This window comes from Cladophialophora immunda (genome assembly GCF_000835495.1).
Source record: "Cladophialophora immunda strain CBS 83496 unplaced genomic scaffold supercont1.2, whole genome shotgun sequence".
Classification (NCBI taxonomy): Eukaryota; Fungi; Ascomycota; class Eurotiomycetes; order Chaetothyriales; family Herpotrichiellaceae; genus Cladophialophora; species Cladophialophora immunda.
Window position 1 is genome coordinate 5128165 of NW_015622542.1, and position 11645 is coordinate 5139809.

The 11645-nt window shown below is 52.1% G+C and overlaps 4 protein-coding genes across 5 annotated transcripts; all 4 read left to right on the plus strand.

The window, feature by feature from the left end:
* Positions 1–1207: 1207 nt before the first annotated feature.
* On the plus strand, positions 1208–1552 carry PV07_04032 (uncharacterized protein; the record flags this gene model as incomplete). Its single annotated transcript, XM_016390803.1, has 1 exon — positions 1208–1552. The coding sequence occupies one exon, from the start codon at positions 1208–1210 to the stop codon at positions 1550–1552; it is 345 nt and encodes a 114-aa protein (XP_016252705.1).
* A 317-nt stretch (positions 1553–1869) lies between these two features.
* On the plus strand, positions 1870–4682 carry PV07_04033 (uncharacterized protein). Its single transcript, XM_016390804.1, has 2 exons — positions 1870–2477; positions 2603–4682. Exons 1-2 carry the CDS (start codon positions 2264–2266, stop codon positions 4618–4620), a joined length of 2232 nt encoding a protein of 743 aa, XP_016252706.1. The 5' UTR covers positions 1870–2263; the 3' UTR covers positions 4621–4682.
* Positions 4683–5192: 510 nt separating this feature from the next.
* Positions 5193–7856, plus strand: PV07_04034 (uncharacterized protein). The gene is made up of 4 exons (XM_016390805.1): positions 5193–5508; positions 5560–6350; positions 6401–6818; positions 6868–7856. Exons 1-4 carry the CDS (start codon positions 5370–5372, stop codon positions 7245–7247), a joined length of 1728 nt encoding a protein of 575 aa, XP_016252707.1. The 5' UTR covers positions 5193–5369; the 3' UTR covers positions 7248–7856.
* Positions 7857–7913: 57 nt separating this feature from the next.
* On the plus strand, positions 7914–10937 carry PV07_04035. 2 transcript variants are annotated; one of them, XM_016390806.1, is made up of 5 exons: positions 7914–8145; positions 8277–9373; positions 9437–9544; positions 10023–10151; positions 10203–10937. In XM_016390806.1, the coding sequence occupies exons 1-5, from the start codon at positions 8096–8098 to the stop codon at positions 10397–10399; spliced, it is 1581 nt and encodes a 526-aa protein (XP_016252708.1). In that variant the 5' UTR covers positions 7914–8095; the 3' UTR covers positions 10400–10937. The 2 variants fall into 2 exon arrangements, with proteins under 2 accessions (XP_016252708.1, XP_016252709.1); XM_016390807.1 differs by having other exon boundaries at positions 9437–10151.
* Positions 10938–11645: the final 708 nt, after the last annotated feature.

The window sequence follows — 11645 nt, forward strand, 5'->3', positions numbered from 1 at the left end:
GTGGGAAAACCAGAAGTCAGGATCGAACGTGTCGAGATCGGTCAGACTTTGAGCAGCTTGTGAGCGGTTGTCTGCTGGGACGACCTCATCATTAGCTGGCTCCTGGAGAACGAAACCTAGATCAAGGAAATCATAGTGGTCGGCATTGACAAAGGGCTCTTGGGCAGGCGTACCATAATCAGCGAAATGGAAGTCGGCCAAGAAGTCGCCTTCAAAATAATCCTCGGGACGAAATTCGGTACCAGGAACAGCAGGGTTCAAGTCTGGGAAAGTAGTGTCAGGTGGATTGAGATCCGTTTCAGCCGCGGTATCAGGGAGGCCGGAGTCGAGCTCTATCGGCGAGGCATATTGAGGTGCATCGGGGAACACTGGGACGTAGGGAAGGTTGTTTGTTGGACGTATCGTCGGCAAGAATGGGTCAAGAGGATTGACTGTCAGGTGCAGACGATTCTGCTCGAAGAGTTCTTCAAGTGAGCTAGAATTGGAGAATTCAGACTCGCTGTCAGAATTTATGAAGGTCCAGCCTTCGAGTGGTGGAAATGGGGTTGATCCTTCAGGTTGGGACGCCATTTTGAAAGGGGTGATCGCCGAATCTGCTTGGTTCTAGAAGTTGCTTGTGAACGGGAGCAAATGTGCGATCGATTGAGAAACCCTTTCAAGGGCGCTGGTGATTGCGTTGGAAGGATGGAGAACCAAAACGCCACTGATGCGCATCTCCTGACCCATCTTATAGTTTTCGTGCTTCGATAACAAGAGGGACATTTTGCCAGGAACACAAGGGCATTCTGATCGGATAAAGACACCAAACAGCAAGCGGCTGAGACAAAAGGCAAGCCCCAGAAGTATGCCAATGATACACAAGGCAGCTTGTTGGCCTCGGATTCTGTGAAAGATTAACGTTCTCCATGCCCTTTGTGAAAACAATGCCATTCAGCCTTTGTCGGAGGTTCAGGTATCCTAGATTGTCACTTGCAGTCTTTATCTGCCTTGTCAGCCCAGATGAGGTGCCTTGTCCATGTATCACAGGAACAAAGCACGCGAGATGAGTTTGTGGCGGCGGCAGTGATGAGGCAGCCGCAACGATGAGGCAACAGCAATACAGCCCGCATGGCTCGTCATCTCGTCCTGGATATCTGTCGACCCTTTGGCTCGCTAGTTCCTTCTTCTCCAACATCACGCAAAGACTGCTCGTGCCTTGAAGTACAAGATGGGTTCCGCCGGTGCTACTATTGGCATTGTTATGCTCGTCATCATTATTCTGGCCGTGGTTGTGGGCATCATTGGATGTCTCCGTCGGAAGCAAGAGGCCCCTCCTTCGAACAGCGTCAACCGTCGACAATACAACGAACGCTGGCCAAGTGAGTCCTATGGCACACGGCAGTCAGGTCGGACAAATCGGGTCAATGGTAAGACGGCAAGAGAGAGAGGAGAGGTTGATCCGTGGGAGCCCCGACGCGACGTGAGGATGCACCCGATCAAGCCCGCTCGAGTTCGCCGTGTCCACGGTGAAGCCTACTTCACCGAGCGCTTCAATCACGATAACTGGGTCTGAAGGTGATACATTGTTGTACTATCGGGTAGATCAAGGGTAGGTGTTGGGTAGTGGAAGTAGGAGGAGTCAACTGGAGGATGTCGGAGTGAGTTCGATGGGTACCTAATATACATAATGGGCGGATGGGATATGATAGATGGGTTGATGTAGTTGCAGTAATGAATGCAGGAGTGTCGGCAGCCTTGCTCGGACATATCGGGCGGATATAAGATGAGGCTCGGCCGAGACAATGGCCGAGATGTGTCGGACAACATCATCCTGATCATCCTCCCAACCATGCAACAATCCCAGTGGCTTGATGGCATCTTCGTACGGCCCCCAACGCCGACATTTGGCGACTTCTCTTCCGCATCGCTCCTTTCATACAGCTCGAGTGTTTCAACAATGGTTTCTGCCTATTTTCAAGTGGTGTCGTGAAAATTGATGCTTCTCTCAAGCTGTGGATGACAATATCAAGCCATCGCTCGAACACCTCTTCGCGCATTAAACAAACTGCTGGCATTTTCGAAAATTCATATTCTGTATAGGCTGGGCTCTAGTTGAATCTCGCACCATCTTGATATCCCGGCTCGGTCTTCAACCAATCACCACCGGAGCACTTGGACCAGGGCCGAGGGGCGCGGCTATCAAAGCACTCTTTGCCCGTCAAGCTCGCGTTTATCGACCCTCGGTGTTAGACCATCGGCCGCCCAAAGCTCGATCCCAACAGCCATGGGTCCCAAACGCCGTCGCCTGGCACTCTCCTGTGTGGCCTGCAGGCGAAGGAAGGTGAAGTGTGATAGGACGTATCCAACATGTGTGCGGTGTCAGAAGGGAGGTGTGAGTTGTGACTACGTCTCTTATACCAAGCAGGACAGTGCTCTCCCTACTCCCTCTGAGGAAAGTCCGCAGCTTCGGAGAGAGGCTTCGGTCACCTCTTGGACTGGTAAGTCTTCTAATACATGCTCCCCAATAAACCCGCAGATCAATTTTACCCAGCATGTTTTTCTGTTAGTTTTGTTGTCCTTCAAGTGATATCTTGAGTAAGAACTGACACTATGCAAACACTAGAACACGCCGACGTTTGGCATGCCCGGTCAAAAGAGCACGAGAGTGCCCGAAACCACGAGGAGAGTCAACAATCTGGCTCCTCGCAACCTCGCACCCAAACAAAGTCTCTGCGAGAGCTACAGGACCGAGTGTTCGATCTGGAAACCCATGTCAGGGCGGCGGGGACGCGTCCCATCTCGCCGGCGGTGTATCTCGGTCTCGGCCATTCCGCCGGTTCAGGGGCAAGCACCGACAAGAATGCGTTACATGACCACGAACGAGCCTTGCTCCGGGGTAAAGGCTTCAAAACGCAGTACTTTGGTCCGAGTCATGGAGCTAATTTACTTCTACAATTCGAGGAACTTTCCCGCTTTGTCAAGGATATCCTGCAGCGACTGCCAACACTCGAAAAATCCAGAAATATCTGGAAACAACAACGCCGGGACCTGAACGCGAACTTGATCCTTCCAGAGTTCGACACCCTGTTATCGCTGGTCCCCGAACAGAACCGTACAGATGCGTTAGTGCAAGAATATTTCGAGACGCTCGAGACCACATATCGTGTTCTGCATGCACCGACCTTCTTCCGCAAGTACAAGGAGTTCTGGGCATCGTCCAGAGACTCCTCCTCGGGGTTCCTTGTACAACTTCTTCTCGTATGCGCGAGCGTAAACTGCTCCGTAGCCGGCGGCCCTACAGGGTTCGTCGGCCGGAGTTCCGTTTGCCGTGATGCAGCCGTTAAATGGATTGAAGTTTGCGAGAGTTGGCTAGAGCTGCAGAGTCAGAAGCACATGACACTAGAAGTCTTTCAGGTCCGCGTCCTCCTGGTGATTGCCATGAAGCTGAACTGTGTCAAGGTCAAGCGAGAATGGACTGTATCAGGACATCTGCTACGTCAAGCCATGTCGTCTGGACTGCATCGCGAGCCAACATTTTTGAGCAACACCATCTCAGTCTTCGACCAGGAGATGCGCAGGAGGCTGTGGTTCACAATACTCGAGCTTGATATCCAAAACACCCTCGACCGTGGTGTGGGGCCAAGCATTGGTCCATTCGACTGGGACACCTTGCCACCCTTGAACCTCCACGATGAAGACTTTGATGAGTCGACGGAAAAGATGCCCTCGGCCAGGCCTATGACCGAGTTCACCCGTACATCATTCATTTGCCTAGCCCATCAACATTTACCGCTCCGCCTGGAGATAATATCCAGGATCAACAGCATTCGTATCTGCCTTGAAAGTGATACTGCCATCGAGCTTGATCAAAAGATCCGGCAGACCTTGGACAATCTCCCCAAGTGGTCTGATCACGCTGCAGGTGCGATGGCAGAAGCTCTCTCGGAGCTGCTCCTCTACGAGATTCTGTTGCTCATGCATCAGCCGTTTGCCACTCAGGTCGACGCCCCCGCAAGGCACTTCTACTCGAGGGCCGCCCGGCGCGACGCAGCACTGTCGACGATGAGGATTTTTACCGGACTGCGGCCCAGTAGTAGAAGGACCTATATCAACCTTCGGGATGATTTGTTCCGAGCTTGCCTTGCAACTTGCCATGATCTCGTCGTCTCAGCACGATCGAGAGAGGAATTATTACAAGATCAGACCATTGCTGAAAACCTGATCGAGCAGGGCGTCAATGTGATGGAAGAACGCATCAAAAGGGTCGGCCAAGGGTTTCATACGTATTGGCTCACCTGCAGCGCCCTGGGGCTGCTGCATTCAAAACTCTCTCCAGAGGAACCGGCAGAAAAGTTCGCACAGGAGACCGCTGACCGGGTAGCCACTCTCCAGGGCTACATGATGTCGCAGCAGATTCCGCCTGTCGGAAACAGCAACGGCGTCGAAGATGTCACCATGAGCACAGCCAACACGCTGGTAGGAATGAGTGCCCTGCCAACACCCGGTCAACCTCTACCGGAGCTTGATCCGTTTGTGACAACGACCACCGATCCATTCAATACCTTTCCTGAGACATTGTTCGACTTTGATATCACGGATCTCTGGAACATGGGAGGCATCGGGGGAAGCACACACTATTGATAGAGTTAGGTCCTGCTTGATGAGCAGGATGGGATAGCATCACCCCTCAAAAGAAGTCTTCAAATCCTATGACGGCATATTGCTTCGCTGAACGCTGCATCGCAACACTGCTGACAGAACACTGCTCACAGAACAGCCGAGTAAATTTTGTCATCGACATGCGAAGGCGAGGTCATTAGACACAATTTTCCGCCGCATTGAACACTGGTGCAAGGGCTCTCGAAAGGCATCCAGCCAAGCAGCCACGCAGCCCAGCCATGTGAAATTCGTTCCACTTGCTGCAAATTGTTCGGAGGTCGGGATTCGGCCTTGCTCCGCCTCATGGCGATCGTCAGCCACGTTCTCCAGTTAAAGCAAGCTTAGTAGGTCTCCTCTCTCCTATCCGAAACCATGGTATCCCTGTCCGTCCTCGACACTAGCCGCCCGTGCGAGAGCGTTCAACGTCCCTGAAACCTAGCAATATCCAATGTTTAAGGGGCAAAACACGGCACAGATGGCACTACAATGATTGAGCCCAAATCCATGACACCCCAAAGGTGGCTTCATCCAAAGAATCACCAGCGGTTGCTCGCCGTAGCGTCTTTCCCACTTGTTCTATACTCGATGCGCTGGGTCCAAGCTGATTGACGATCAATCAGCCCCTGCCTTATACTCCTACTGGTTTGTGTTCTCTTCTCTTCCGATCTGAAATATGTGTTTCCGCCTGATCGCGGCTTGGATATGTGAACCTTCTTCGCGCGACGAGAGCCATGTTGGCGACGGTTCTTTTCATTACTCTGCTATGCTCGTCAACAGCTTTATCTTCTGTGTCACGCAGGGCGACCACGAACTTGGACCCTGCCTGGGCTTATAATGCTTCACAGTTCTACAGGCGTTGCTCGCAGGCGAGTACGATTATTTCTGTCCATCCACCGGATGTGTGACTAAACCCTCTTACAGGTATCGTAATCGGCGACTACCTCTATATAGACGGCGGCGAGATTTATTACCTTGATGATCAAAAGTCGCCGCGAAGCCTACCATTAAATTCAACTTACTCCGTCAGCTTGACATCGACCTGGACCAATCGCTCGATATCTCTGAATCCCATCGCCAAAGGCTCAGCGCCGGTCTTGAACGGAGCGAATGTGTGGCCGGATGACGCTGGCACCTCGTTTTATTCATTCAATGGGATCGTGAGCCAGGCTTATACGACACCGCCCGAGCCGCCACCGGACCAGCTGTGGCAGTTTTTGCCTGATGGCAGTTCAGGAAGCTGGACCATTGTGGATGCACCAAATCTGAAGAGACTGAACAAGGCCGGCTCAACATCTGGGAATGGATCCTCATATATCCTCGGAGGTTGGGGGAGTTGGCTGACCGACTCGGAATACTCCAGTAATACTGCGTTAAGACATCCAGGAGGTGGTTTGGTGACATACAACTTGGACACTCGGACGTGGGCAAACCAGAGTATTGCAGAACTGGCGCCCTCAGGCTGGTCATACGAGGCTGAATTCCATTATCTCGAAGGGCTGCAGCGGGACGGACTGTTGCTTGCTATGGGTGGAGCCACAGCGCCGCCTGGACCTATCTCCTCCGGAGGACAGACCTTGAACTCCTACGGATATGTTAGTCTTTTCGATACTGCTACCGGGACGTGGTATAATCAGTCGACGACAGGCGATATTCCAGTCCAGCGGTATGACACATGTTCAGTCGGTGTCCAAGGGGACAATGGCACGTTCGAGGTACGTTATAGTGTGGCAGGATGCGCTGAACACATTCTGATTGTCTCTAGATTTTCCTGTATGGAGGCTCCGTGGTACCACCTCAGACGACGCAGCCAACAGATCAGCAATCCAACATCGACTTGGCCAAGGTGTCCATCCTGTCCTTACCATCTTTTCACTGGCACACGACGGCACTGAATCCTAAGCATTCACGGGCTAAGCACAGCTGCAATCTAGCTGGCAACAGGCAGATGATTGTTGTCGGTGGTGCCATTGCCAATGTTGCGAACGCCCATCAGACAAAAGATCCATGGGCACAGGGGCTGGGAGTTTTCGACATGACCGAGCTAGAATGGAAGGACTCTTATGATCCGTCTGCTGCGACTTACCAGACACCAAACATCGTCAAGCAATATATCTCGGCGAATGGACAATACCCTACGACCTGGGATTCCCAGACAGTTGAATCGTGGCTTTCGGCCAAAGGCAAGTCTACCCTCCCATTTACACGCCTATTGATCTAACATACCAACAGCAGCCCCGAACCCCACCAGCTCGTCTAGTCCAGCAAGCTCAAGCCCTGCTTCTAACGGTGGCAGCGGCAGTAGCAATACCGGTGCAATTGTCGGAGGTGTTGTGGGCGGTGTCGGCGGACTCCTCATTCTAGGATCGGCGTTCTTCTATCGCCGTCACCAAAGATCCCGGAGAATCGGTCGACAATCACTCAACTCCGAGGAACTCATTACTCGCGATCAAGAACAGCCGCATGGCGACGCTTCCTCTATGGTTGATATGACATCACACCCTGAGGAACTCGCCGCCACCGAACCTCGTACTGAGCTCCCAGGGATGCCTGTTGGTTTCGCAACGCCAGCTGCCAAGGAAGCGGCGCACGGCGCCCACGAGTTGCCGTGAAGGAGACATATCTCGGCCAGGCAAGCCACCGATTTGTCACGATGATCAACATCGAAGAGTGACAACTCTCCAACGCCTCAAGCTCGGTCAGAAGCCCATGCAGCAACGCCGTGCCGGTGCAAGAAGTGTGTTACCAAAAGCCACATGGAGATTCGTCTCCAGCAGATGCATACGTCCTGGATATGCTCTTGTTCCACGAGGCTGTTTCACTCCAATTGCAGCATGTCAGGCTCCAGATCCCTGCCATGATCGTCCGTGGCTAAAGATGCCGGTACGCAACATGGGCAATGTGTGAGACAAGGATGGACAATGTCCACTCGCCGATCTGGCACTGATTCCTAAGCCGCTATGGCTGAGGCAGAGTGGTTACCTAGATAAAGATACTTGTCCTTCTCGAGAAGTCAGAGAGAGGATCTCTGACTGGTTTTGGAGAGGACATGTTCCTAATCCCAAATGAGAGATGGATGCGTGATACAGTAAATAGAAAAGTCGTATCTTTCCAAAGGTGAGGGGACAAGATGAGCTCGGCATCGATCTGCCTTGTCCTTTGATGCCAAGACATGGGATCAGTTCACTTGCCACATCTGGTATAGCCAATCGCTAGCGGCCGGCTGCAGGCTTTGCATTTTCGCCTTCCCGGTATTTCTAAAATTTCGCCCTTCGCCCCTTCTTCCTTGTCACAACAATCTCTTCTCACCTCTTGCTCACTTCACTTTTTTCCCTCTCATACCTTCTCTCACGCTTCTCCTCCTTCCACACGACGAGTTGACTCTGTACAGTCGATTCTTACCCCCATCCCCCTCTTAATCATCGATTCTACACACAGGTGACGGACTTCGGCGCCCACCATGTCTTACGGTGGCTACGGATCATCAAGAGAAGGCGGTTATTCTAACGGGTATGTGAGAGACACTCCAAATTCGTCATTTTCTGTGCCAGCGCTGTCCTGCGCCCACCCTGCGGGATCCAGGACAGACCGGCGCAGGCTGACTTTTGTTGATTTTCTGGTCGAGACTAACAATTTCGCAGTTATGGCGGCGGTGGTCACGGCTACTCGAACGGCTACACCAACGGCTATGGCGGGTCCAACGGATACTCTGGCGGCGGCGGCGATAAGATGTCCAACCTGGGTGCAAACCTGAAGCAGCAGCATTGGGATCTGGACAATCTACCAAAATTCGAAAAATCATTCTACAAGGAGGATCCCATAGTCACCGCCAGGTCGCAGCGCGATGTCGATGAGTTCCGCAGAAAAAATGAGATCACAGTTCAAGGCCGCAATGTTCCACGACCAGTCGAGACTTTTGACGAGGCCGGATTCCCCAGCTATGTCATGTCTGAAGTCAAGGCTCAAGGCTTCACCAAGCCCACTCCGATTCAATCTCAAGGCTGGCCTATGGCGCTTTCTGGCCGTGATGTCGTCGGTATTGCCGAAACCGGGTCTGGCAAGACCTTGACTTACTGCCTCCCCGCTATCGTCCACATCAACGCTCAGCCACTTCTTGCTCCTGGTGATGGTCCCATTGTCCTCGTCCTTGCCCCGACCCGAGAACTCGCCGTTCAAATTCAGCAAGAAATCACCAAGTTTGGCAAATCCTCCCGCATTCGGAACACCTGCGTCTATGGTGGCGTCCCCAAGGGTGGCCAGATCCGCGACCTTACTAGGGGCGTGGAAGTGTGCATCGCCACTCCTGGCCGTCTCATTGACATGCTTGAATCTGGGAAGACCAACCTGCGCCGCGTCACTTACTTGGTTCTCGACGAAGCAGATCGTATGCTTGATATGGGTTTTGAGCCTCAAATCCGCAAGATTATCGGCCAGATTCGTCCCGATCGACAAACCTGCATGTGGTCTGCGACGTGGCCCAAGGAAGTGCGACAACTGGCTTCTGATTACCTCAACGATTTCATCCAGGTCAACATCGGCTCCATGGATTTGTCGGCAAATCACCGAATTACTCAAATCGTGGAGGTTGTGTCCGAATTCGAAAAGAGAGATCGCATGATCAAGCACTTGGAGCAGATCATGGAAGATCGCAATAACAAAGTTCTCATCTTCACTGGCACCAAACGTGTGGCTGACGACATCACTCGATTCTTGCGTCAAGACGGATGGCCAGCACTTTGTAAGTTTTATCCTCGTTTATCCTCGTTTATCCCGTCATTGATCGTAGGCTAACGATAACCAGCTATTCACGGTGACAAGCAACAAAATGAACGTGACTGGGTCCTCAACGAATTCAAGACTGGCAAGAGCCCAATCATGGTCGCTACGGATGTCGCATCCCGTGGTATCGGTATGAACAAACAGCAATCCCCTCCCCTCGCCCCTTTTTCCCTCTTATATTCTGTATCTTGCATTTCTTACCATTGCCGTCGTGTGGAATGGTGCCGCGCTCTCTTCCCGCTTGTTACGCCTCCGCATTGCGTAACTTGTCCAGGCTTTTGTGTTCTCCTCGGTCCTTCTTCCGGAAATCCTGGATTCTGTTGCAGTTTTGCCGGGACTCTGCTTCCTGGCATCTCTATATCTGCTTTGTCCCAACACGTGTAGGTTGCGGGACACGTTTACTTGACCAGATCAAACTGCAAATCCAGGATCTCTCACCTCCAAGGACCGTAGACGCTTGCCGATCTCCCGGACATGGACATTTGTCACCCAAAAGGATAATGCTCCGAGCTTCAGAGAGTGACATGCACCTCCGCTCACACGACCACACATGGTCCCCGGCGCCCCGTAAGACCACCAATGACTGAGTTGCTAACCTATACTTGAAGATGTTCGAGATATCACTCACGTGTTGAACTATGACTATCCCAACAATTCTGAGGATTATGTTCACCGAATCGGCAGAACAGGTCGAGCTGGCAAGAAGGGCACAGCCATTACGCTTTTCACCACAGACAGTACGCCTCTCCTCCCCTCTCCCATGGTTCCAGTTGCTAACTTTTTGACAGATGCCAAGCAAGCTCGTGACCTAGTTTCCGTTCTACAGGAGTCGAAGCAAAGCATCGAACCCCGTCTTGCAGAAATGGCACGCTATTCTGGAGGCGGTGGCGGTGGCGGCCGTGGATATGGTCGTGGCGGTCACCGCGGAGGCCGTGGTGGCTTCACTGCCTCCAATGCTGCACCCCTTGGCCGGTCCAGGTGGTAAAGCATGGTATCGAACGAGTCGATCGCTCGAGGCGACATACCAACGGTGAGGACGACGACCACCCGTTTCCGTCACCTCGCAAGTCTTGTCACGCATACATCTTTCCTTCACCGTTCAAAGAGACAATAGACTTGTTTTGTGCATTACTGCCATGTCAGGCTCAGGCGTCAGGAGGGGTCGGAGATGGGAAAGATAGATTGTTTCTGTCTATGAGCTGAGGGCAACTTTCCTCCCCCTCGGCAGGTTTTATGCATTCATGGGGTTTTCAGGGTCGCGGGAGCAGCGGGGCTCCTTGCTGCAGAAGATTTGAGCAAAATGGTGATAGAGCTGGTGTCTATGACGATTCCCATGCCTCATTCCATATCTTGATTGGGGAGAGAGAAGTGATATGGAAGGCATGTCTTCGGCACAAGCGTGCAGCATTGTGACCATTGGTCAAAAGACAATAGACATAGAGACTACTTGCTACATAGCTTGAGTGTACAATCGTGCAATTGCCATTGATGAAAGTTGCAGTATCGTGATCACGGTGTTCGATGAGTTTGTTTCGACTGAATTGATTTGAATTCCGAATAATGGAGTACAAGATACGTGCGAGCGGGAGTTGTTGGACCACGAGGGATATATGGAGGTATAGGAGCTGTATGTATTCGCTATGTTTAAATCCATCCATGTATCGAGATGTTGTCATGACCGATTCCAATGTGGCGGAAAGTGTTATGCAAAGCGGATATATTCTTGCGAGAGGGGAGGAAGCAATTTTCGACGTTTCGGAGTGTTTTTTCCCCCTCCTGATATCTCTTTGTAGTTTCTCTCTTTTCGGGGGTTTGGTCCTCGCTCGCTGCCTGCCTTTGTCCCCGTCTAATGTATATATATATATCAATGTGTCTCGACTGGTATACAGGATACAGTGTACAGTAGGTAGATGGGTATCTCAACGAGCATATTTTCCCGCATAAGCTTTGTTCATATCTCCCTGCTCTACCTGCTCGTTCTACCTGTGATCATTACAGCGTTGGGTTTCAGGATACAGAGGCGCAGGGCACAGGTCAAAGGCCAGAGGGCAGGTCGAGAGGAGGTCGAGGAAGTGCAAGGTAAACAGAGGGAGGGAGACGAGTGGGAGGGATTGGGGGGGGGGGGGACGATTTATCCGTCCACCTACAGTATCAACGTATCTCTCACTCGAACTCGGTCTCGTGGATTGATCGACATTGGTCTCCCTCGAATCACCACTGGCCTGACGAGA

Bases quoted from the DNA above. Each gene is read 5' to 3' on its own strand.
- PV07_04035 (XM_016390806.1), top strand. From the start codon at position 8,096: ATGTCTTACGGTGGCTACGGATCATCAAGAGAAGGCGGTTATTCTAAC. The intron at 9,374-9,436 runs GTAAGTTTTATC...AACGATAACCAG, and splicing joins AGACGGATGGCCAGCACTTT to CTATTCACGGTGACAAGCAA. The intron at 10,152-10,202 runs GTACGCCTCTCC...ACTTTTTGACAG, and splicing joins TACGCTTTTCACCACAGACA to ATGCCAAGCAAGCTCGTGAC.
- PV07_04034 (XM_016390805.1), top strand. From the start codon at position 5,370: ATGTTGGCGACGGTTCTTTTCATTACTCTGCTATGCTCGTCAACAGCT. The intron at 6,351-6,400 runs GTACGTTATAGT...GATTGTCTCTAG, and splicing joins GGGACAATGGCACGTTCGAG to ATTTTCCTGTATGGAGGCTC. The intron at 6,819-6,867 runs GCAAGTCTACCC...ACATACCAACAG, and splicing joins ATCGTGGCTTTCGGCCAAAG to CAGCCCCGAACCCCACCAGC.
- PV07_04033 (XM_016390804.1), top strand. From the start codon at position 2,264: ATGGGTCCCAAACGCCGTCGCCTGGCACTCTCCTGTGTGGCCTGCAGG. The intron at 2,478-2,602 runs GTAAGTCTTCTA...TGCAAACACTAG, and splicing joins TTCGGTCACCTCTTGGACTG to AACACGCCGACGTTTGGCAT.